This window comes from Oryzias latipes, chromosome 5, assembly GCF_002234675.1.
Source record: "Oryzias latipes chromosome 5, ASM223467v1".
In the NCBI taxonomy this organism is placed as follows: Eukaryota; Metazoa; Chordata; class Actinopteri; order Beloniformes; family Adrianichthyidae; genus Oryzias; species Oryzias latipes.
The window spans coordinates 4,679,661-4,705,238 of NC_019863.2; the positions used below are offsets into that span (position 1 = coordinate 4,679,661).

Consider the following 25,578-nt stretch of genomic DNA (forward strand, 5'->3'; position numbering starts at 1 on the left):
CCATCCATACATACATCTTCCTCCGCTTATCCAGGACCGGGTCGCGGGGGCAGCAGTGTAAGAAGAGTTGCCCATACAGCATCTCAGGACAGAGGCTGGGTCAACCTGCCTCTGTCCCTTAAGGGCAAGGTAGCCACGGTTAAAATGAAAATCTTACCCAAAGTTAATTATCTCTTCTCAATGATCCCCACACAACCGCCACTAAAATGGTTCAAAACATTAGACCTATCTACATCAAGCTTTTTATGGAACAATAAACCTGCAAGAATTAGTCTAAAAAATTTTTAAAATATGCAAAAAGCTGTGGAGGCTTAGAATTACCTAACTTCTACAAGTACTTTCTAGCAAATAGATTACAATACATCTTAAAATGGTTAAAAAATAATCCAGGACCCAACTCATGGTTAGACTTGGAACAGGCGTTATGTGGAACGATCAACCTGTCAGATCTACCATTTATTAGCCAACCAGTTAAAAAACAGGATTGTTTCCAAAGTATTAATATAAATGCCACTTTAACAGCCTGGTGGGAATTTCTAAAAATATCAAAATCGTCAATTCAACCGTGCAAAATGACACCCATTTGGAACAACCCAGACATCCTCATTGACAAAAAACTACACACTTCCCAGCTTGGCAAGCAGGGGGTGTAACACTACTAGAGCACGTAATTATTGATAAAAGATTCATAACACCCCAGGTACTTCAAAACAAACATGGAATAAATAACTTCTTGAAATATCAGCAACTTAAGTTTATTATTACTAAAAAGTTTAAATACAAAGACATTGATTTAAAGCTACCAGAAGCAGTTGCCTCTTTGATTCATTTTTCAATGAATAAAACTCTCTCCAAAATATACAAACTTTTATGTAATTTAGATAATAATATTTCACTTCCGATAACAAGCAGAGATGCAGATTTGAGCATCAGCACAGATGAAAGCTTCTGGTCAGAACTTTGTCTAAACACCTTTAAATTGACAAAAAGTCCAAACTTGCAGCTAATCCATTTCAAAACTCTTCACAGAATTTACTACACTGGACAGAGGATGTTCAAGATGGGTCTCAGTAACTCAGACATTTGCGAGCACTTTGATAGTAATCTACCCGACAGTTACATGCATGCATTCTGGTTCTGCACACCTGTCCAGGCTCTCTGGCGACAGGTATGTCATAACTCTTTGTATTGCTAAAAAAAATTATTTTAATAAACTGGAAAAACAAGTAAAATATTAATGTAAGTCAATAACGAAAAATCTGCTGTTTGATCATATCAGCTTGCAAAAAATGTCAGTTCAAGTAACTTTGAAAGAATTCAGTCTCTCTGGTCTCCTATAACTAACTCCATGACTTAGGGGGTGGGGGACCTGGTCGTCGCTGCTCCTGGTCTGTTTGCTGTCGTTAGGGGTGGGGGTCGGGGCCGTCCGGTGCTTAGTGGGGGGCGGTTTGGACTCCGTTAGCTGGGGGATGGCTGTTTGACCACCGGGGGACAGGCTACCAGCTGTCCCCGACCTACCCTCTTCCTCTTATAATCTGTTTTTAGGGTGATGGGAGGGGGGGGGGTCAGCCTGCGATGCACCTTGGGGGAGGAGCTACTTGGCAGTGGTCCCCCTCACATGGTTGCTGTATGGAATATGCCCCCCCCCCCCTTTGCACCTTATTTGCACCTTAGACATGTAGGGCCCTTGGTAGGGGGGGTGCTTGGACATCACTGCCAGCAAGCAGCAGATGTCTTTTTAGCGCCCTACCCGCCAATTTTAACTGCACCTTAGACATTTAGGGCCCATTGGTGGGGAGGGTGATTGGACATCACTGTGAGTAATCAGGAGATGTCCTCTCAGTACCCTACCCGCCAATTTTAACTGCACCCCCTTACTACACACAACCTTTAACCCTCAAAATACGCACTCCAATACAAACACACATACATGCACAGACACACCCTCACACACATGCATTTTGCATCTGTCCCCACCTAATCCCTGGTAGGGGGTACTGGGCCCTTGGCAACGCAGCCGTGTTCCCTGGGTGCTGACTTTTTGGGCCTGGCGGCCCTCTCTGCACGCAGGGAGAGGAATCCCTGAGCTCTCTGCCAAGGCCAAGAGCCGGAGATCACATCACATCATAGCCGGGGGATGTCCGAGATGGCCTCGCCTAATTTCCAACTGTGGGATAGACTTGTCGGGCCATGCTTACAATAACTCGTGTGGACCCCCTCTTCCCCTGGATGTCCTCCACCTGGGCGGGGATGGCTGGGCCCTGCCTTGCTCCTTCCTGTACCAACCGTGGGCCGGGTGGGCGGCTGCCTGGAGCGCAGGGCGGGTCTCCCTTGGGGGGTCCTGGCTCGTACCCGGGGTTTGTGCGGGGGGATGCCCAGAACTCCTGGGTGGTGATGGGGTGCTCATCTAGGGCTGTGGGCGTTCTTCTGGGGCAGGGCCCCGCGTTGGGGCCTCCTGGCGCGGCGGGGGGGCTGCTCTCCTGGTTGAGCCGGAGCTGCACTCACCCCCATGCCTCCCTGCTCTCTGGCTCTGGGGGCCCCCGTGGCGGTCCTGCTGGCCCTGGCCTTGGTGGCGTATGTGATCGCCAGGGGGGCGGTTGATTTCCATCTGCTACCGTGCGGGTGCTGGGGGGTTCTGGCTGCCGCTGCGGAGGGATCTTGGTGTGGGGATGGCTGGGCACTCTCCCTCCATCTTTTTGCATTCCATCATCCATTTTAGAAGAACATAAACACTCACTTATTTACAGATGTTAGCTTACCTAGTTTGTGTAACTGAATGAAATATTTCACACTAGTTGGTTTGAAGGCATAAGTAAACAATATTTGTGAACAATGTTTGTATTGTGTACATGTTGACATGTGAACATTTTTGGATCCAACAGGTGTGCTTATTTCAATTGAGTGTGTGTGTGGACAGGCCCCGCCCTTATAGACCCGTATTACATCTGAACCTCACCTTAATAAGTATAATCATCCAGAAACTTGTTGCTTTATGCTGCTTCATGGTTTTACCCCCCCCCCCCTTCCTATAATCACCGTCCTACCCCCCCCCCCTCTCTAATATCCCTCTCTCTTCTTTCCTCCTTTCCTTTTCCGTCCGGTCCAACACCAAAGAGTTTCAAATACAATTAAAATGAATAAAGTTTGGCCTCGATTACAAAATGGGTTTATTCAGACATACCTCCGTTTTGTCAGAAGATACATAACGTGTCCAACACAAGAGGACTTCAGCTCTCATCTGTTTGTCCAGCTGTTGGACAGGACAAGTTAAAATAAATAAATAATCAGTCTGGCTTAAAGTTTCAATCACGGCTTCACCGTCACTTTTTGTGCTTGGTGACATGAGTGCCATCGATGTAGAAGGAGGATTAGGCTCTATCGTTTTCATAACTCTTTGTATTGCTAAAAAACCTTTTTTTTAATAAATTGGAAAAACAAGAAAAATATAAATATAAGTCAACACAGAAATCTGCTGCTTGATCATATCAGCTTGGAAAAAATGTCAGCCCAAAGTTCAAGTAACTTTGAAAGAATTCAGTCTCTCTGGTCTCCCATAGCTAACTCCATGACTTAGGGGGTGGGGGGGCCTGGTCATCGCTGCTCCTTGCCCTTTTGCCGTGGTTCGGGGTGGGGGTCGGGGCCTCCGTTGCCTGGCGGGGGGTGGTGGGGGCTCCGTTGGTCGGGGGGTCGGGTCCGGTGCCTGGGTGGGGCGGGCTGGGGCGTTGCGTGGTCCTCTGGGCTTGGGTGTGGGGGTGGGGTGGTGGTCTGGCTTGGCTTGGGGGTTGGTCCCTTTGCCTGTGCTGGGGGGGGTTGGCGGGGGGCCCTGCTCGGGGGGGGGGCCCAGCGGCGCTGGATGGGCTGCCCATCTGCACCTGGGGCTGGGATCGGCCCTTCCCTGGCTCTGGGACGGGACGGGACAACCCTCTCGGGGCCCCCGGTCGCTCTGGGTGTCATCCGCTTCGGCTGCGGGGTCTGGGGTGGGGTGGGGGGCTTGTCGGCTCTGTCCTGTGGGGGGGCATTCTGGGGGGAGGGGGGGCCAGCTATTGGTACGGGGCGGGGGGCGGTTGACGAGTCGGGGTCTCCGCTGAGGCAATCGGCGGTTGCCCCGGCCGGTTGGCTGCCTCGGTCCCGTCGAGGCCTGACCAGAGCTCTTCTAGGGCCGGTGTTTGGGGGTGGGGGCCTGGGCTTGCTCCGGGGGGGGGCGACGCTTTCTGGCTCCTCTCTCTCCGTGTGGGGTGGGTGGTGCCGGGCCTGGGGTGTCAGCGCCTCCGGGGGTGGGGCCCCTGGGCTGGGTGGGCCTGGCCCCTTTGCTGGGGGGGGGGGGCTGGGGGACAGCTGTTTGACCACCGGGGGACAGTCTACCAGCTGTCCCCAACTTATGCCCTTCCTCATATAACCTCATATTAGGGTGAGGGGGTGGGGGGTTTAGCCTGCGATGCGCCTTGGGGGGGGACTACTTGGCAGTGGCCCCCCTCCTATGGTTGCCGTATGGAGTGGGCCCGCCATCGGACCATAGGGTCCTTGGTAGGGGGGGTGCTTGGACATCACTGCCAGCAAGCAGCAGATGTCCTCCTAGCACCCTACCCGCCAATTTTAACCGCACCTTAGACATTTAGGGCCCCTTGGTGGGGAGGGTGAGGGGACATCACTGCGAGTAATAAGGAGATGTCCCCTTAGTGCCCTACCCGCCAATTTTAACTGCACCCCCCTTAGTATACACACCCCTCCCTCTCAAAATATACATTCCAACATAAACACACACACATGCACACACACACACCCTCTCAAACACACATACACACACACACATTTTGCAAGGAAGGTGGGACCTAGGACCATCTGTCCTCTACCCCTTCCCTGGTGTGGGGTGCGGGCCCCTTGGCAACGGCGGCAGTGTCCCATGGGTGCTGGCTTCCTGGGCCAGGCGGTGCTCTCTCCGCGCGGTGGGGGGGTTCACATTACGCCTGATAAGGGTGTTCGTGTCCCTGGGGGGTGGGTCCTGGTCCTTGCCCCCTGAGCGCTGGGCCCCGCCAAATTTCCAACTGTGGCCGAGCCTGGTCGGGCCATATTTACAACACCCCTTGTGGGCCCCCTTTTTTCCCCAGTGTCCCCCCCCTCCTGGGTGGGGGCGGCGGGCCCCTGCCTTGCTCCTCCCTGGACCAACCGTGGGCCGGGTGGGTGGCTGCCTGGAGTGCGGAGCGGGTCTCCATTGGGGGGTCCTGGCTCGTACCTGGGGTTGGGGCGGGGGGATGCCCGGAACTCTTGGGTGGTGATGGGGTGCTCGTCTGGGGCTGTGGGCGTCCTTCTCCGGTGGGGCCCTGCGTTGGGCTCTCCCAGCGCGGCGGGGGGGCTGCTCTCCTGGTTGGGCTGGGGCGGCACTCTCTTTCCCTCCGTGCTTCCCTGCTCTCTGGCTCTGGGGGCCTGGCGGTGGTCCTGCTGGCTCCTTGCCTGGATGGCGGTCTTGGTCACCCGGGGGGCGGTTGTTCCCTGCCTGTTCCCGTGTGGCGTTGGGGGGATTCCGGCTGCCGCTGCTGCTGCGGCGGGGGTCTTGGGGTGGGGAAGGCTGGGCACTCTCCCTCCTTCTTTTCACGTTCCACCATCCATTTTAGAAGAACATAAACACTCACCTGAGCACAGGTGTTAGCTCACCTTTGCACTAACAGTTTGTATGATTGAATGACTGAAATATTTCACACTAGTTGGTTTTAAGGCATAAGTATGCATGTGAACACTATCTGTTTTGTGTACATGTCGACATGTGGACATTTTTGCAGCTAGCAGGTGTGTTGATAACATTTGAGTGTGTGTGTGGACAGGCCCCGCCCTTTTTGTACTACATTTGAACCTTACCGTAATGATAAACAACCAGTAAACTTGTTGCTTTATGCTGCTTCATGGTCTTATCCCCCCTCCCCTCCTATTATCACCCTCCTACCACCCCCCTTTCTCTAACATCCCTCCCTTTTCTTCCCTTCTTTCCTTTTCCGTCGGGTCCAACACCCAAGATTTTCAAACATGGTTGAAATTAATAAAGTTTGGCCTCAATTACAAAAGGGGTTTATTCAGACATACCTCTGGTTTGTATGAAGATTAATAACCCCTATTGTTAAAGTAAAATATGTCCAACACAAAGAGGCCCTCAGCTCTCATCTGCCTGCCCAGCTGTTGGACAGGACAAGTTAAAAAAAAAATACAATAAAAAAAGAAAAATAAGAAGAGATGCCCAGACTTACTTGCCCCGGCCACTTCCTCCAGCTCCTCTGGGGGGACCCCGAGGTGTTATATCTATCTATACCTATCTATAACCCTTGTGCTAGCTTAGATGACCCCACCCTTGCATTGACGTGTTCTGGATAAAGGTGGAAAGATTTCATGTAATCCATGGACTGAATGGGTGTGCATTAGTCCTGCATGTCTTTGGATTGACATAGAGAGTTCTTTGTCTAATTGTCCCTTAACAACTTTACTTTTTGTTAAAAAAGATGAATCACTAAAGTCTTTCTGTAGGAATCCTATTACAATTGCTACTATTACAGCATGGCGAACAATAAGAAAGTTGGAAGGCAGGTCCCAGGTAACTTCCGTTCTCACACCATTACTCGATAAACCAGATTTTTTGCCTGGGATGATGGACAGTAGATTTTGTGTCTAGGCAAACAAAGGGTTGTCCAGATTACAAGATCTGTTAGAGGGGCATACAATGATGTCATTTAATCAGTTAGTCAGAAAATACAATATCCCAAACACTAACTTTTATCAATATTTACAGGTGAGGGACTTTGTCAGTAAGAATATAAGAAATCCACTTTCTTATGATATATATCAGATTGTTCCTGGATCTGAGGTTTGACTATCGGACGGACTCTCCTCTCCAGCACCCTGGCATAGACTTTTTTTTGTTTTTTAACTTGTCCTGTCCAACAGCTGGGCAAACAGATGAGAGCTGAAAGCCTCTTGTGTAGGACATATTTTACTTTAACAACAGGGGTTATGAATTTTCTGACAAATCAGAGGTATGTCTGAATAAACCCCTTTTGTAATCGAGGCCAAACTTTATTCATTTTAATCGTATTTGAAAATCTTTTGTGTTGGTCCGGACGGAAAAGGAAAGGAGGGAAGAAAAGAGAGGGATGTTAGAGGGGGGGAGGGGTAGAAGGGCGATTATGGGGGGGGGGGGGGGGGAGCAGCATAAAGCAACAAGTTGCTGGATTTTTATCATTATGGTCAAGTTCAGATGTAATGCAAATCTAGAAAGGGCGGGGCCTGTCCACACACACACTCAAATGTTATAAAAACACCTGCTAGCTGCCAAAATGTCCACATGTCACAATACAAATAGTCATGTCACAATACAAATAGTGTTCACACATGCATACTTATGCATTCAAACCAACTAGTGTGAAATATTTCATTCAATCATGCAAAGTGTTTGTGCAAAGGTGAGCTAACACCTGTGCTCAGGTGAGTGTTTACGTTCTTCTAAAATGGATGGTGGAATGTGAAAAGAAGGAGGGAGAGTTTCCAGCCATCCCCACACCAAGACCCCCGCCGCACAGCTGCTGCAGCCAAAACGCCACTCAGCAGCAGGCAGAGAACAACCGCCCCCTGGGCGATCGCTGGCCAGCGCCAGCAGGACCACTCAGAGGCCCCCAGAGCCAGAGAGCAGGGAGGCATGGAGGGACAGAGAGTGCCGCCCCGGCCCAACCAGGAGAGCAGCCCCCCACCGCGCCGGGAGGGCCCAACGCCGGGCCCCACCCAAGAAGAGTGCCCGCAGCCCCAGACGAGCACCTCATCACCACCCAGGAGTTCTGGGCATCCCCCCGCCCCATCCCTGGTACGGGCCAGGACCCCCTAAGGGAGACCTGCTCCGCGCACCCACCCGGCCTACGGTGGGTCCAGGAATGAGTAAGGCAGGGGCCAGCTGCCCCCGCACAGGAGGAGAGCACCCAGGAGAAAAGGGAGCCCACAAGGGATGTTGTAAACTTGGCCCAACCAGACTCGGCCACCGTTGGAAATTTGGCGAGGCCCAGCACACAGGGCCAAAGACCAGAACCCACACCACAGGGACACCCCCGGCACAGGTGATGTGATCCCCGGCTCTTGGCCTTGCCAGAGAGCTCAGGGATCCCTCTCCCTGCGTGGAGAGAGCACTGCTGGGCCCAGAAAACCAGCACCCAGGGGGCGCGGCCACCGTTGCCAAAGGCCCAGTACCCCTTACAGGGATGGGATAGGGGATAGATGGTCCAAGGTCCCACCTTCCTTGCTAAATTTTTGTGTGTTTGTGAGGGTGTGTCTGTGCATGTATGTGTGTTTATGTTGTAAAGTATATTTGGAGGAGTGAAGGGTGTGTGTAGTAAGAGGGTGCAGTTAAAATTGGCAGGTAGGGTACTGAGGGGACATCTCTTGATTACTCACAGTGATGTCCCATCACCCTCCCCACCAAGGGGCCCTAAATGTCTAAGGTGCAGTTAAAATTGGCGGGTAGGGCGCTAGGAGGACATCTGCTGCTTGCTGGCAGTGATGTCCAAGCACCCCCCCCCTACCAAGGGCCCTACATGTCTACGGTGCAAATAAAACTGATAGCGGGGGCATATTCCATATGGCAACCATGGGAGGCGGACCACTGCCAAGTAGCTCCTCCCCCCAAGGTGCACGCAGGCTAAACCCCCCACCCCCATCACCCTAATATGAGATTATATGAGGAAGGGAGGAAGTCGGGGACAGCTGATAGACAGCATAGGGCCCAGGTCCCCCCAGCCTAGGGGTCCCATCCCCAGAGGCGGCAACACCCCAGGCCCCACACCACCCACCCCACACAGAGAGAGAAGAGCCAGAAAGTGCCTCGATGGCCTGACCAGATGGCCGATTCCCTCAACGGAGACCCTGACCAGTCAAGCCTCCAAGGTCCCGTACTGATGGTGGGCCCTCCCCCTCCCCCAGGAAGCCCCCCCCACTGGACAGGGCCAGCAAGGCCCCCCCCCCCCCCCCCCCCCCCACACACACACACCCTGCAGCCCGGGTGGGTGTCACCCAGAGGGACCTCGGGCCCCAAGAGGGTTGCCCCGCCCCGTCCCAGAGCCAGGGAAGGAGTGATCCCAGGCACAGGGACCCTGGCATAGACTTTCCCTGGGAGGCTGAGGAGTGATTCCCCGGTAGTTAGAACACACCCTCCAGTCCCTTTTCTTAAAGAGGGGAACCATCACCCCTGTCTGCCAGTCCAGTGGCACAGTTCCAATGCTGCAGAGACGTGTCAACCAAGACACTCCCACAGCATCCAGAGACTTGAATAAATATTTAATATTTATATTTATAATAGGCTCCGACAGCCCCGTGAGCCCGAAAGGGGGGTTCTGGCTATATGATAGATTTTTACGGAACATTTTTTAAGGACAAGACTTCAAATGAAAATAAATGATTGACTACTGACAGCAAGTTGAAATCCTTTATTAGGAGTTAATAATGAAAAGTCATATTTTATGATTCTCATTTGATCTCCAATAAACATTTATTCTCATTCTTCTGCCTCCTTTGCCTGAAACAGAAAAGAAATACATGAAGGAGCTTCGGTTCTGACCATAAGCAGTGAAGTCCAGTCATTCTTCAGAGTTTTGATTGATTTCAGTACATTTGAAGTTGGAAGCCAAACATTAGTGGTACATGAGATAAACTTGGTGGTTAAACACATCAAAGTTACTTACTTTTCCAATTTCCCGGCTCCTGGTCCTCAGTTTGTTGACCTGTGATTCAGCGATGTCAGCGCGCTCCTGGGCTTCTTCCAGCTCGTGCTGCACCTTCCTGTACCTGGTCAGGTGAGTGTTGGCCTGCTCCTCCTGAGAGGAAATACAGCAAAAGTGGGATACAGAACTCTAGCTCCATCAAGCAGATTTCAACAGAAAGGAAATATGTGTGTTAATACTGCAGCAGGAACATGAGCTGAAACAACGTACAGTCTCCTCAGCCTGTCGCTTGTAGGCCTTCACTTTCAACTGCAGTTTGTCCACCAGATCCTGAAGTCTGGCAACGTTCTTCTTGTCCTCCTCCGTCTGAATTTTGAATTTCATTAAGCCTTTTTATTTTGTACATCTTTAAAAATGGCTTAAAAGAGGAGACGTCTGCTTCTTACCTGGTAGGTGAGCTCCTTTACTCTTCTCTCATATTTCCGGACGCCTTTAATTGCATCTGCTCCTCTGCGCTGCTCAGATTCAACTTCACTCTCGAGCTCACGCACCTAGAAGAACACAGGACAGCCATGACCGCCCACTCCTGAGTAGAGGCTGTGACTAGCAAAACTGACAGCACTAAACAAAGATGTGTTTTTACCCGAGCCTCCAGTTTCTGGAGCTGTTTCTTGCCCCCTTTCATGGCCAGATTTTCAGCTTCATCAAGGCGGTGCTGCAGGTCCTTCACAGTCACCTCCAGGTTCTTCTTCATCCTCTCCAAATGAGCACTGGTGTCCTGCTCCTTCTTCAGCTCTTCTGCCATCATGGCAGCCTGAAACATCAGTGATTGCTCTCATTGATCAGGCCTGCTGCTGTTTTGGTGAAACAAGTCTTTGTCACACAGATGAGGGAACAGGTGACTCACGTCAGTGATTGCCTTCTTTGCTTTTTCTTCAGCATTTCTTGCTTCCTGGACAGCATCTTCCACCTCGCCTTGAATCTGAACCAGGTCAGCCTCCAGCTTCTTCTTGGTGTTGATGAGGCTGGTGTTCTGTCAGAAGATGGGTGTTATTTCAGCTTTTCGGTCTGAACCTTCATCGTCTGTGCTTTTGTGATGGTCACCTGAGAGTGCAGCAGTCCCACACGCTCACTGGCATCAACAAGCTCCTGTTCAGCCACTTTGCGGCTCCTCTCAGTCTGCTCCAGAGCAGCTCTCAGCTCCTCGATCTCAGCCATCATCAGGTTGTTCCTGCGCTCCACCATTGCAGCCTGCTCTCTCATGTCTTCTTGGCCTCTGATGGCATCATCAAGATGGAGCTGGGTGTCCTACGGTGAAGATACAACCAGATGTTTCATGTTAGGCTCCTTTGCATATCAGAAGGCTGCATGAGAAATCCTCTCAGTGCAGTACCTTGAGGTGTCCCTGCACATTTCTCAGCTGTTTCTGGGCTTCGGCGGCCTGCCGGTTGGCGTGGCTGAGTTGAATTTCCATCTCGTTGAGGTCTCCTTCCATCTTCTTCTTGATTCTCAAGGCATCATTCCTGCTCCTGAGTTCAGCATCCAGAGAGCTCTGCATGGACTCAATCACCCTCTGGCTATTCCTCTTGATCTGCTCGATCTCCTCGTCCTTTTCTGCAAGTTTCCTGTCGATTTCACCCTTAACTTGGGTGAGCTCAAGCTGAACACGGAGAATCTTGGACTCCTCGTGCTCCAGCGTAGCCTCAACGAAAAGTAGATACGGTAAATTTATTGGTGCATCTTCACTTACATCAGGGTGGTATAAATTGTTATTATCATTAATCCATACCTCTGCCTCCTCCAGAGATGTTTGGATTTCTGATTTCTCAGTCTCCACCGTCTTTTTAGCCTTTTCCAGCTCATGTATGTTCTTTCCACTCTCACTTATTTGTTCTGTTAAGTCTGAGATCTCCTCTGTAATAAAATAGGAAAGTTTTAATGTGAGCACAGTTGTCTCATTAAATGATATATTACCATGTTTAAAACTACATAGTCATACATTGATTGGACCAAAAGGGGCCACTGTTTCATTGGAAAAATGGTAAACTAAACAAAACAATGCATTTTGACAAGTTTAGATCAATCTAACAATCTGTTTGTTTGTGTTTGTCGACATTTGTTTACGTTGCAGGTTTTTGTTTTCTCTCTTCAGTGTCTCCAGCTGGTCCAAGCATTCTTCATATGAATTTTTCAGCTTAAACATCTCAGTGCTGAGGGAGCGAGCTTCTTTTTGAGCTCCTTCCAGCTCTGCTTGGCTCTCCTCATACTTTTGCTTCCACTCTGCAAGAACCTTTACACACAGAGTAGATGTGTTTATTTTTAATAATTTCTTGACATTTTTCAAAAAGAGACTGTACCTTATCAAAGTTTCTCTGCTTCTTGTCCAGGCTGGCAGCCAGAGCATTAGCTCTCTCTACATCGGTCATCAGGTCCTCCACTTCAGCCTGAAGCCTCTGTTTAGTCTTTTCTAGAGAGGCGCATTTTGCATTGACAGCCTCGATGCATTCCTCAGCATCCTGAAGACGCTGGGCCAGCTTTTTCCTGTGAAAAATAGAGATAATTTATTATGTTTTTAGTAGCAATCAGAAGCAGACAAAAGTCAAACTTAGACTGACTTTGAGTCCTCCAGCTCCTCAGTGCGCTGAATGGCGTCAGTCTCATATTTGGTTCTCCATTGAGCCACCTCACTGTTCGCCTTGGACATGCCGCGCTGCAGCTCAGATTTAGCCTCCTGCTCCTCCTCATACTGCTCTCTGAGCAGATCACAGTCATGACGAGCTGACTGGACAGCATGAGCCAGAGCGTTCTTAGCCTACAAGCCAAACGAGAATCCCAGTTTAACACTGATGGTCCTCTGAGCCTTTGCTTTCCTTTTTGTGTTTCTGTTTCTCAGGACTTTTACCTTCACTTCCTCCTCGATGTGCCTCTTCAACTCTTCAATCTGCTGCGTAAAAGCCTGCTTTCCTCTGGTCAGTTGAGACACGAGCGCTTCCTTCTCCTCCAGCTGACGACTAAATTCTCCTGTTTGATGCAATGGTGACTTTAGATTTGAGAAAAAAAAAACATTTAAAAGATCCTTATAGGAAAGTGAAGTCTGTACCATTTTCAGTCTGAAATCGAGCCTTTTGTCCACTGATGTCATTTAATTGACGAACGTTCTCATCGTTCTTGGATTTCAGCTCACTCAGCTGATCCTCCAAGGTCCTGCACATTTTTTCCAGGTTACCCTGAAATACAAAAGGAAGTTTAGAATACCACAGAACTACAGTTCAATTTACCTGAAGAAAAACTTTAATGTTGTCACCTTTGCCTTGGCAATAGCCTCCATGTTGCTGCTGAGGTCATCAATCTCCATCTTGTATTCACTTTTTTCTTTCTCCAGCTTTTGTTTGACTCTCTGGAGGTTGTCGATCTGCTCTCCCAGCTCGGCCACACTGTCAGCCTGCTTCTTGCGTAGAGCTGCTGCTGTGGCTTCGTGCTGCAGGGTGGCCTCTTCAAGATCCCGCCGCAGCTTCTGAAACTCAGCCTCGCGCTTCTTGTTCATCTCGATCTGAACTGCAGTTGCTCCTCCAGCTTCTTCTAGGCGCTCGCTGATCTCCTCCAGTTCTCTGGAGAGATCCGACCTCTGCTTCTCCACTTTGGCCCGAGCAGCTCGCTCTGCTTCAATCTCTTCCTCCAGCTCCTCAATACGAGCCTAAAAACAAATGTTGTAGAAAGGACTAGGTGATACAGTACCTGACATTTTACTACTTTAACTTTCAGAAACTCTTGAGGTTCTTGGACTTCCATTAAATTTCGCCTGTGAGACACGTAATCCGTTGTGTATCTTACCATCTTACCTCTCGGCCAGTCATCACAAAACACTCTCCTCTGAGGTAGGCCCACCACAGGTTGATCAAGACTGGGAGTGTGTCTCGCTGTTAGTAGGTCATTTTTGTCCATGTGATTTCACTTCTCCTCAGCCACAGCCAATGGCTCCTCCTCTCAGAGGTGTTGGTCAGGTCTTTGATAGCCAGTCTGTGTGCCTGTCCTCTGACTCCAACCTGTCTGAGGAGCTTAATAGTCATAATTGGCGACAAATCCCACCTCCACTGGGCGCACCCTGATTTTCCAGCCTCTTTCCTCTGCCTCAGCTGCTAAGTTGGAATAGGGTAGATTCTTTCACTCAATAAGCTTTGTCAAAGGAGTTCTCCCTGGGAACTGTCAGGTCTTTGATGTAGTTAAGTCGGTACGAATAGACCAGAGGACAGGGTCTGGGCGCAGAGTGGTTGCTGCAATCTCCGAGGGGAAGATAAGCCTCTGGTTTAGGTCGACTCGCATTTGCCAGTCCCTGGCTGCATTCAGAGGGGTCAGCTCAGGGTGGGAGGGATTACTCCTTGGCGTCTTCCCTTCCCGGACAAATGGTGGTTGGTGTCGGCACACATCCCGGCTGCTGATGGATTGGGCATTGATAAATACCCTTTTGCACTCAAGTGTATTGGCAAGACATCTCGAGACCTGGTTGAGTCTCCATGTGAGGAAATGGAGGCTGGCACACCAAGATGTGCTCTAGTCTTGCAGTTGCTGAGCAAAGGGTGCAGGATGGATCTTTCTCAAGGTGTGTGGGAGAGGGCAGCACACGTAGGTGGCTCGGACAATAAAACTCAGCCTATTGGATTCCATGCTCTAAAGTTTCCTCCTTTCAACTCCCTCCCACTTTACTCATCTGCCTTGTTTTGCTTGCGCGATGGCTTTGGAGCGTCTGCCTGCTTCTTTCAGTTGACGCACCTCCTCTACCATTATGTTTTGACGTTACGCTGCAGATGCCTTTTGCCAGAGAGGTTTGACCACCCCAAAACTAAAGCCTCCTCTGCCTGGTTGGACATGGTCCACCATGTCGCGATGGCGCAAGGCAGACTAGGCCTGCAGCACCGCTACAGCAGGGTCAACTTATTTCTTTTTGCTAGAAGCTGAACTTCTCATAACCGGGTCTCAGGAGTCAGAGAGTGACATGTCAAGCCTCACCTTGGCGCACTAAAATTCCTCAACAAGGCTAGAGACTGGTGAGGCAGTTGGGAACTCTAAGCCACTTCCTTAGGTAAGAGTTCACCAGCCTTTCCAGACGGTGGACATGGCTAATTGAGACTTCGCACATATTTAAGGCCCACATGAGTCTGGGTAGTAGCCCAAACTCATAGCATCAGAGCTTCAGTTTTCCTGGGAATGACGTTTTGTTAATTTTCTTCAGGCAGCTGGCCATGTTTTGCCAGAATTGCTTGACTTGCTGGTTGTCCCTTAGATCTGCATTATACCATTGCCTCAGGCTCTTAATGAGTTTCTCCAGGATTGTTGGAATTGGTTGATCACTGATATTTTCAATTCATTTCAATTCAATTTTATTTGTAATGCCCAAAATCACAACAACAGTCGTCTCAATGTGCTTTGTGTCGGTAATTGTAAAGAAAACATAAAATCGAAAGGATCATAAATACGTAGGGAAATTCTAAACTGAACAAATTAAACAGACTAAACTAAACTGGGCATCCCTGCCCTTATGATGTAGAACTGCTCCCCTACTAACTGGCCTTTAAAGATAGAGATGGTACGCGACTTGGCTGGCTTAAATTCCATTTGCTGCAATTAAATGTTCTCCTGCAGTTTCTGAAGCAATGGTTTAGTTCATGGTTTTGTTGTAGTGATAATAGTCATGTCATCCATATGAGCTCTTATTGGTGGAAGACGCAGGCCACTGTTAAACGTCTCACCTCCCACTACCCATCGAGATGCCCGTAATACCAGCTCCATTGCCGTAATGAATGCCCGAGGGGAGATTGTACAACCTGCCATGATACCAATTTCAGGGTGCTTCTAAGCCGTAGTGGTGTTCTCATGTTTTACACAAAACTGGAGATTGTGAAAGTAGCCCCTGACTTACTCCGTGATTTGGAGTGCCACGCTGAAATTGTTAAAAGCTGTCCACAGGATGTTGTGCGGGACTGAGCCAAACGCATTAGCTAGGTCTAAGAACACCACATGTAGGTCTCTCCTTTTCTTTTTGGCAGTTTGTATCTGGTGCCAGATGATGTTGGCGTGCTCCAGGGATCCTGAATATCCCTTGAACTCCAGCCTTCTGTACAGATGTGTCAACAAAGTTGTTTCCCTGCAGAAACGTTGAGAGCATTTGGGCAAGGACACTGAAGAAAATCTTCCCCTCTACATTCAAGAGGCGGATCTGGCAGAACTGGCTAATGGCTGACATGTCTTTTTCTTTGTGAATCAGGATCCCCCCTGCTCTTCTCCATGCTTTTGGAATTACTACCTTTTTCCACACCTCCTTCATCAGCCTCCAGAGATAATAAAGGACTCTGGGGGTGTTCTTATAGAGACTGTAAGGAATACCATTAGGCCCAGGTGCTGATGCTGCTCCACCACCATTGCTCGTTGCAATGGTGGGTGGACCTAGAAACGCTCGCTAGCGCTGGACCCTGCCAGAGTGTGTTGCTAACCCACACTGGCCCCATTGGGGTCTATTCCCTCCAGCCAGCTGTCTGTCCAAGCTGTCATCTGGTCTTTCCCTGATTGTCAGCTGCTCTATCACAACAGGCACTGGATTACTACAGATTTCAATGTTGTAGAAAGGACTGGGTTTTACAATCCCTACCACTTAATTTTCAGAAACTCTTGAGGTTCTAGGACCTCCATTGAGTCACCTCAGTGAAAATCATGACTCTAAGTTAAACCTGCTCTCAGAAAGCCAAAGCATCTAATGTACCTGAAGCTCCTTTATCTTCTTCTGTAGTTGAATTCCCAGAGACTGCTCGTCCTCGATCTTGCTCAGGAGCTGGCTTGTCTCAAAGTCCTTTCTAGAGGAGAAGAGGGGTTCCAGTCTTATTTAAGAGCTTCTGTTTCTGCTATCAACTATCAATCAAACCTTACTTCTTAATTTTCTCCTCAGACTGCTGCTTGTCATTTTCCAGGTCCATTATGGATTCCTGGGCCAGTTTCAGATCTCCTTCAAGCTTCCTTTTAGCTCGCTCAAGGTCCATGCGGAGCTTCTTTTCTTGCTCCAATGAACCTTCAAGCTGTTGGGAGAAATCCAAATCCACAAATGGGTTTACAGGTTTACTAACATAAAGATGACACTCAGAAGTCCTAAGACTCACATCATCCACTTGTTGCTCCAGCTTGGTCTTGGCCTTTGTCAGAGTGTTGACTTTGTCTTCCTCTGCCTGCAGATCATCCAGAGTCTGCTGATGGGCCTCTTGGAGGGCCTTCTTCTCTTTTGTCAGTTTGGCAATGGTCTCATCCTGAGAAGCCATTTCCTCTGTGAGGTTCTTGACCTGTAGAAGTTAACACAAACAGATGTATATGGTGGTTTTCTTTAGACAGAAATACCATAAGAAAAAGTTTCATCAGAGATGAGATTCAAACCTTGTTCTCAGTGGCATGTTTCTCCTTTTCCACTTTGGCCAGAGTGAGCTCCAAGTCATCAATGTCCTTCTTTAACTCGGAGCACTCATCCTCCAGCTTTCTCTTCTTTGCAGTCAGCTCAGCATTGATCTCCTCCTCATCCTCCAGTCTCTCTGTAGTCTCTTTGAGCTTTGCCTCCAGCTGTATTTTGGCTTTAATGAGCCCCTCACACCTTTCCTCTGCATCAGTAAGATTTTCACCCTCCTACAGTTAAATGCAAGGATGATTCTTTATTAATTCAGTCAGAGTATGGATAATAAAAACCCCAATATTGGAGCATTGTTCAGACAAACTCACAGACTGCACTTGTAACAGCAGGTCATTCTTCTCCTGGAGCAGAGAAACCATCTTCTCCTCCAGCTCTTTCTTCTTAGCCAGAGCCTTTGCTAGATCTTCTTTATTCTTCTCAAATGTTTCTTTCATCTGAGCCATTTCTTTCTCAGTCTCTGCGCTCTTCAGCAGAGGCTTGATCTTGAAATACAGTTTCATCCACGGCCAGGTTTTGACATTCATGAAAGCGCGGATGTTGTACTGGATGGAGTAAATCGCTTCCCTGGTTAAAAAAAAGAAGAATTATCTGAGTTTTTAAGTCAAACCTTTAATTAAAAAAACAAAAACTTAAGTAATATCTGTACCTGCGTTTGATCATCTTAACATATTCTGTCCTACTGAGAAAACCTCTGCAGACAGCCTGAGTCATTGTGACCAGTTTAGCAAGTTTTTCGTCTCGCAATTCCTCCAAGAGACCAAGCAAACCAGCTTTGAAGAACACCTTAAAATATTTAAGGTCAGATTTAGTATAACGTAATAGTAAGGTTAACAATCAGTTTAAAAAAACTAGTAAGACTCCATGAATTGATCAAACAAAACCAGAACAGTTGCTATTACCTTTGTGTGTCCAAACTTGTACTGCGTGTGGTCAACATCAATAGAGCCCAAGAGTTTCTCTGAGGCCTTTTTGTTGTCAATAAATTGTCCCTCAGGAATGACGCTGGCATTCAATACTTTGTATCTGAAGGAGAAGATTTTATTCATTCAACTGATCTCATTCGGCAGTTTAAGTCAGTCCCTAAATGAAAAGTTTTGCTACCTCTGCTTGAAGTCACCATAAAGGATTCTGCTTGGGAAGCCTTTCCTACAGATCCTGATGCCCTCCAGCACGCCGTTGCACCTCAGCTGGTGGATGACCAGGAAGTTCTCCATGAGACCTTAAAGACAAACTCACATCAGCCTTAGTGAATTTTTGCAGCAGTTTCCTTTGCCTAAAATCAGAAAGAAATTATTATTATGATTCAAACCTGGAGTCTTTGATTCATTTGGAATCAAACAGCGCACAAAATGTGGATGAGTGCTCCTCAAGTTAGTCATCAACTTGCCCAGATTCTCCTGTAGAAGTGAATTAAATGAGCTAATGAAGCTTTTAGTTCTTCCCAAACATGTTGAAAACCATCCTTAGAGCTTACCCTGAACAATGCAGACACTGTCTGGAATGAGCCACCCTTCTTCTTTGCACCTTTCTTTCCACCTCCACTCTCAGCTGTGGGCGACAAAAGCAAAAAACACATTTAACTCACAAACTGATCAAACAGAAAACAAGAAAGAAACTTCAAAGCACAAACCATCAACAGAGGCATGTGTTGCATAAAGGTGAGCCAGGAGTTTGGACGAAGCCTTCTGGTAGAGCTGGACCACAGAGTCGTTCAGAGGGTCCTTGTTCTTGTCCAGCCAGCCAATGACATTATAGTCGACAGTGCCAGCATAGTGGACCAGAGAGAAATGGGCCTCAGCTTTGCCTTTGGTTGGTTTGGGTTTCTGGAATGAAGCAGTTTTCCCTAGATGCTGGTCATACAGTTTGCTCTTGAAGGTAATGTCTGTTGCCTTTGGGAACATACACTCCTCTTCCAGGATGGAGAAGATGCCCATTGGCTGCAAAGATCAAATGACTTTTAACAGCAGAAGTTTGACTTTCTGTACGTTTTATTGTCTGTTGGATCTTTACCTTCTCAATAAGCTCAATGCAAGCAGCCAAGTCCATGCCAAAGTCAATGAACTCCCATTCAATTCCCTCTTTTTTATACTCTTCTTGCTCCAGGACGAACATGTGATGGTTGAAGAACTGTTGCAGTTTTTCGTTGGTGAAGTTGATGCACAGCTGCTCCAAACTGTTGAGCTGGAAGGAAAATACATTTGACTGTTTATGGCTTTGAAAAGACTTGAATTCAACTAAACAGAAAGAAAACATTCTAGACATGTTGTTTTTGACCTTTGTACATTTTACATACACATGAAAGTAATGGATGGTCACACTCACATCAAAGATTTCAAAGCCAGCAATGTCCAAGACACCAATGAAGAAGCTTCTGGGCTGCTTGGTATCCAGCATCTCATTGATTCTGACGACCATCCACAAGAACATTTTCTCATAGATAGACTTGCAGAGAGCCGACACAGAATTGTTGACCTTCAACGAAATGGTCAAAAGGGATTATTGGGTTATCAGGGTTTTCGAGTGGGGCAAAAAAGTATTTACTCAGCCACCAATTGTGCAGTTCTCCTACATAATAAGATGAGAGATAGGTATATCTCAACTATGAGAGACAAAATTAGAAAAAAAAATGCAGAAAGTCATATTGTACGATTGTTTTTATTAATTTAGTTGTAATTTATGGTGGAAAATAAGTATTTGGTCAATAACAAAAGGTCAGCTCTATACTTTGTTTTATACCCTTTGTTGGCTATGACATCAGTAAAACATTTACCATATGTCTTCCTCCATGCAGATCTCCTCTACAGCAGTGATGTTTTGGGACTGTCTCTTGGCAGCACAGATTTTCAACTCCCTCCAAAGATTTTCTTTGGGGACTGGCTAGGCCACTCCCGGACCCTGAAATGGTTCTTATGAAGCCACTCCTTCATTACCTGGTTAGTGTGTTTGGGATTGCTCTCATGCTGAAAGACCCAGCCATGTTTCATCTTCAATGCTGATTGAAGGAGGTTTTCACTCAAAATCTGAACCATACATGTTCCCATTCATTCTTTCGTTTACACAGATCAGTGAGCCTGGTCCCTTTGCTAAAAAACAGCCCCAAAGCATGAGGCTTCCACCCCCATGCTTTACAATAGGTGTGGTGTTCTTTGGATGCAACTCAGCATTCTTTCTCCTCCAAACACAACATGTTTTTACCAAAAGTTCTATTCTGGTTTCATCTGACCATACGACATTCTTTGGTCTTGGCCATAGTGGAGTTTGGAGTGTGACTTTTTGAGGTTGCAGACAGGTGTCCTTTCTATAGATAACCAGTTCAAACAGGTTTCCGTTAATACAGGTAACGAGTGCAGGACAGAGGATCCTCTTCAGAAGTTACAGGTCTGTGACAGCCAGAAATCTTCCTTGTTTGTAGGTGACCAAATACTTATTTTATACCATAATTTACTAATAAATTATTTAACAATCAGACAATGGGATTTTCTGGATTTCTTTTCTCATTTTGTCACTCATAGCTGAGGTATCCCTATGATAAAAATTACAGACCTCTCTCCTCTTTTTAAGTGGGAGAACTTGCACAGTTGATGGCTGACTAAAGTTTTTTTTTACCCCACTGTACTCTGAGAGGTGAGGCTATCAAATGTCTCATGATTCAGAACATTAGGTTGCAGGAGAACATTTCACCTGTGGAACAGTCTGACCCTTCGTCACAAACTCATTCCCCACTTTGACTCTTGGGTAGCAAAGAGCCTTCAGCAAATCAGCTGAGTTCAAGCCCATCAGGTACGCAATTTTGTCTGCAACTGAAAAAAGAAAAAAACTGGTTCAGTTTGAAGCTCTTGCTTAAGACAGAATCCTTCAAGTTGATCCTTGTCAAAAAAGTATAAAATACCTTCAGTGCCATCAGGCTCAGCCTGCTCCTCCCGCTGTTTCTGCTTGAACTTCATGCTCCCATGATGCATCACAGCTCCAGTCAGCTTGTAAATGCTAAACTTCTCCTCTGCAGTGAATCCCAGGATGTCGATGGCAGTCTTTGTGTCACCAGAAAGAACAAATCTACAGTTTTCATTAAGTTTCACAGACTGTGCATGCTCTCTGGCCTTTCAACAAGTCCTTACATCCATTCAATAAAGTTCATAGTGTCTGTTGTTGTTAGCTGAATTCTTGGTTCTTTTGTTGTCAGACACGGGTTTAGGTTTGACACATACTAGACATGTTCCAATGGACGTCTTCGTCAGAGTCGTCATCCAATGGTCGTGTGACGTATAAAAAAACTGTTGATTGTGACTGAGGTGGAGTCCGCCCCGTGATGTCAGTTTGCTTCTGGAGAATGCTGGTGCAGGTCTGAGAGAGCAGTAAGGCCCCCTCATCCGGGTTTATGGAAGTGTGGGCTCGCTTTTTGGATCTCCACCGCCTCCATGATCCATCTGCGCCTGTCAAAGTTTGACAGGTGACTCCGCCTCAGTCAAAATCAACTGTTTTATTTACGTCACACGCAACCACCTGATGATGACTCTGACGAAGATGCAAAATGTCCGTCGAAACATGTCAGGTATGTGTCAAACATAAACCCATGTCTGATAACAAAAGAACCAAGAAGTCTGTCCTTACATCAGTTGCAATGAATTCTTCAATATCATTGATACTTTTGACTGTGATTTCCCCATGGCTGATCATGGGATAGTCATACGGGTTGGTGGTGATGAGGAGTGCCTCTGAAGTAAGAAAATCAAATCATTTTCCAATATTAATACATCTTTTTTACACAAAGAATGTGTTCATGCATTTTTGTAAACTGTAGTTGGAAGCTGACAAATGAAGTCACAAACTCCCACCTATTAGTTCAGGTTTGTGTCCTGTTGTGAGCTGGTAGAAGATGTGGTAGCTCCTCTCAGCAGACAGCTGGAATGTCACGCGAGACTTCTCCAGCAGATCTATTTGGATTCAATTTGAGGCATTTCAAGTGAAAAAACACAATTTATTTTATGCACAACTTTAGAAATCTCTGAAAAATCTCTTACATGTTTCAACATCTGCAGAAGCAAGCTTTCCAGTTGACGCAAACTGAATTCTGATAAATTTACCCTGACAAGGAGAAACAGGAGAAACACGGAAATAAACCTTTGATATGTCTGTGGTTTTGAAAAAAGGAACCATTTCAAATTAAAAGGTAAAAAAAGGACTCACAAATCTTGAGGAATTGTCATTTCTCACAGTCTTGGCGTTGCCATAAGCTTCCAGCAGTGGGTTTGCTGCAATGATCTGATCTTCCAGTGTCCCCTGCAGGCGAAACTACTTCATCAGCAATAGTTTTAGGAGGTTTTTTATTTGATGTCGCTTTTTGAATTAACTTGACTTACCTGCATTTTGCCAGGAACAGGCTCAGATTTCTTTCCTCCACCTGCTGCGATTGTCGCAAAGTACTGGATGACACGTTTGGTGTTGACAGTTTTTCCTGCTCCAGATTCTCCGCTGGGTTAGAGAGTGTTAAGATTAAAAAGTAATAATAATTGTAACATAACGTTTAATGCTTTTCAGACACAATCTATTTAATAAACTTGGTTTGTCTCTTACGTAATCAGGATGGACTGGTTTTCTCTGTCTGTGAGAAAAAGAAATGTTGATCAATAGTTATATTTTGATCCTAAAGTTTGGCTGCTGTTCTTCCAATGACCTAGAAATAGTTGGTACCTTGGAGCATGAACTGATAGGCATTATCAGAGATGGAGAAGATGTGGGGTGGAGCTTCAATCCTCTTCTTTCCTCTGTACGCTGCGACGACAGTTGAATCATACACTGGCAGCCACTTGTAGGGGTTTACAGTGGCGCAGAATAATCCTGAGTAGGTCTGTAGAGTCACAGATGATCAGTTGTAGTGCACATTTTTTAACAGTTCTCTGGATTTAAAGGCTCTGATGTGAAGATCAGAAACAAACCCACATAGATCATCCATGCTGCATAACGCTCTTTGAGGTTATACAGCACAGCAGGCTCATTGAGGTGGGTCATCATGGCCATGTCCTCAATCTTGTCAAACTTTGGGGGGTTCATGGGGAAGATTTCATCTTCCTTCACTGTGAGGGTCTGAGGTCGAGATTAAAGAGGCAAACACAAGATATCCTTATCCTTTTCTAAATTGTACAAATCATTTTGTAATACTGCAGCCTATAGTTTTGAGCTGCAGGATAAAAACCATCTTTGTTCGATAGGTTTTTTGAACAACTATAGAAAAAGAACAATATACACAAATAGAACTGTTGAGAACCTAGAAAACACAAAAAATATTTAACAAAAAAAACATGCCTTCTTGTCTTTAACCCCTTGAGATGTAGCTTTTGTTGTTTTAGAGAAGGCCAACTAACAAAAACAGTTACAGTTGAGTCAAAAATGATTTGATGGATCATTTCTTTGGGACCATTTGAAAATAACCAGTGAAGATGCACGCATTTGACAGTGATGGTTCTGTACAAACATCTCAAAACAAAGACATTGGTAAACTACATTTAGGGGATAAAGCTGCAAATCCGAGCTAATCTGATAGAATACATAACAATATTTAAGAATTGGCATAGGTAATTAACTAATAACCAGTAATTAACTATTTTGCACAATGAAAGGTAAATTGTTTATTGCCTCACAGCAGGAAGGTCCGCGGTTAAAGTCCTGGCTGAGGGACCTGAAGCAGGATTATCAATGGGGGACCTTTTTGTGTGCGTTCTGTTTTTTCCTTGGTTTCCTCCCACCGCCCATTGCTTCTGTTACTCTTACTTGCCCATGTGTGTATGGGTGTGTGGTTGGGGCGAGGGTGTATGGTTGTGGTGAGTCTGTGTGGGTGTGTGTGGTTGTGACAAGGGTGACTGTGTCACACAAATAGCCAGATGGTTGCATCCAAGCTAAAAGTCTACAAAGCTAAATAGGAATCAGGCAGGCAGGGTTCAACAATAAGTATTGGAGCATCAAAGGAGAAAAAAGGAGAAGTCAGGATCCAGGCGAGAGTCGGGGCAGGCGGCAGGCAAAGGAGTCAGAAACAGAAAAGGGGCAGGAAACCAAAATCAGGCCTGGATGTAACGCTCGGTAAAGATGTTAGTGTGACACAAACTGTGCACTGAGTGAAGCTCAGTGCAGAGCTTTAGAATGCTGTGATTGATTCAGTGAATGAGAGTCAGGTGTGCGTTATCCAGAAAGTGTGAGCTCGGCTTGATAGGAGATGTTATAAGGTTAGAACTCTGGAGACAGAGTTCTGACTTCTGACAGCCTGCCTCATTTGTGCATCAGTCACTGTTTCATGTAGTTTTAGTTTTTAATGCTTTTTCAGGCACAGTAAGTATCAAGGAAAGAAATCAAAACGGACATCGAGTACATGGTGACAACATGTGTTTAACTTAAAATGAAACATTATTTTAAGTCCATGTATTCAGTAGTTTTGTTGTTGTGTTTAATGCTCTAAAAGGGCTCTTAAAGACCCATTACAATAAAAATTGTGTTTTTGTCTTTAACATGGTTTCTGGAATTTTTTTGAGGAAGGACATATTAAAGGAAAATTAAGATGAAAGTTACATTTCTAAGTATTTATTTTTTTAATTGTGGTGAGTCACAGTCAAATTTCTTAGGAAAAACTACCGCTATGCAGAAACTATGTCCTAGAAAACAACAGGTTTTTTTTAATTGGCTAAAAACGGCATTATCATAATCCAAGACCACTGGAACGCTTTGAAAATGCCTCAAACTATGATCGGAGTGGCATTTTAAAGCTGAGTGTTGTTCTAAATCTTTTTTCAGACAAAGTTATATTTGTCTGCTGCTACGTTTTCACAGTTGAAAAGCTGAAGTAACAAGTAAATAGCACATTTTAATATATTGTAATTGCTTTGTTACATATGTTTTTGGGTAAAATAATCACTGTTAAATCAATCTCTAAAGATTTTACCGTTTTAATGCCAGATAGTTTAAGAGGCCTCATAGCACATTCACTTCTGTCTCACCTTTCCGTCCAGAGTCTCCACAGTGGCCTTGCCTCCCTCTCTTTTCACCAGTTTTCCTTTAAGAAACATCTCGCTGGGCTCAGTCACAAAATAGGCAGTTTTAGCATCAAATGGGGTGTTTTGCGCTTCAAGTCTTTCTCTTTCTGGCTTGCGGAGGTAAGGGGCCGCCGGGCCAAAACACTCCATCTCTGCGTCTCCACTCATGATGACCCTTTACTGCAAGGGAAGAAACAAGGAAAATGTTTACAACTTTGGCAGCTAAAATGTCTCAGTAATTCATCTCACTTCAGTTAAACAGATGGCCTTCCATTAACAATAAGTGGGAAGCATGGACTTTGACATAAAGGCATTTTTCTGTAACAGTCAGATCCATAAATGCTGGTCATGAGGCAGTATTATGAGCGAGATTACCGTGGAGCAAACCAGGTGAAGAGGAAAAGGTCGTCCTGTAGACTTCAGTGTTGACTTCTGAAAAAAAAAGCAC

The 25,578-nt window shown here is 46.5% G+C and overlaps 1 protein-coding gene across 2 annotated transcripts; it reads right to left on the reverse strand.

The window, feature by feature from the left end:
• Positions 1-9,427: 9,427 nt before the first annotated feature.
• On the reverse strand, positions 9,428-25,562 carry LOC101160310 (myosin heavy chain, fast skeletal muscle). 2 transcript variants are annotated; one of them, XM_004068512.4, is made up of 40 exons: positions 25,506-25,562; positions 25,095-25,310; positions 23,053-23,196; positions 22,804-22,960; positions 22,687-22,714; positions 22,473-22,584; positions 22,300-22,392; positions 22,134-22,197; positions 21,948-22,046; positions 21,724-21,827; positions 21,005-21,143; positions 20,797-20,915; positions 19,438-19,587; positions 19,126-19,296; positions 18,746-19,052; positions 18,590-18,663; positions 18,425-18,512; positions 18,217-18,334; positions 18,015-18,138; positions 17,762-17,898; positions 17,424-17,679; positions 17,088-17,330; positions 16,820-16,996; positions 16,593-16,738; positions 16,429-16,519; positions 12,982-13,371; positions 12,778-12,904; positions 12,580-12,698; positions 12,293-12,489; positions 12,035-12,218; positions 11,802-11,967; positions 11,467-11,591; positions 11,071-11,379; positions 10,782-10,985; positions 10,585-10,710; positions 10,321-10,491; positions 10,124-10,228; positions 9,948-10,043; positions 9,699-9,830; positions 9,512-9,532 (listed from the first exon to the last, which is right to left on the reverse strand). In XM_004068512.4, exons 2-40 carry the CDS (start codon positions 25,296-25,298, stop codon positions 9,512-9,514), a joined length of 5,817 nt encoding a protein of 1,938 aa, XP_004068560.2. In that variant the 5' UTR covers positions 25,299-25,310; positions 25,506-25,562. The 2 variants fall into 2 exon arrangements, with proteins under 2 accessions (XP_020558723.2, XP_004068560.2); XM_020703064.2 differs by lacking the exon at positions 25,506-25,562 and having other exon boundaries at positions 9,428-9,532; positions 25,095-25,305.
• Between the last annotated feature and the right edge of the window lie 16 nt (positions 25,563-25,578).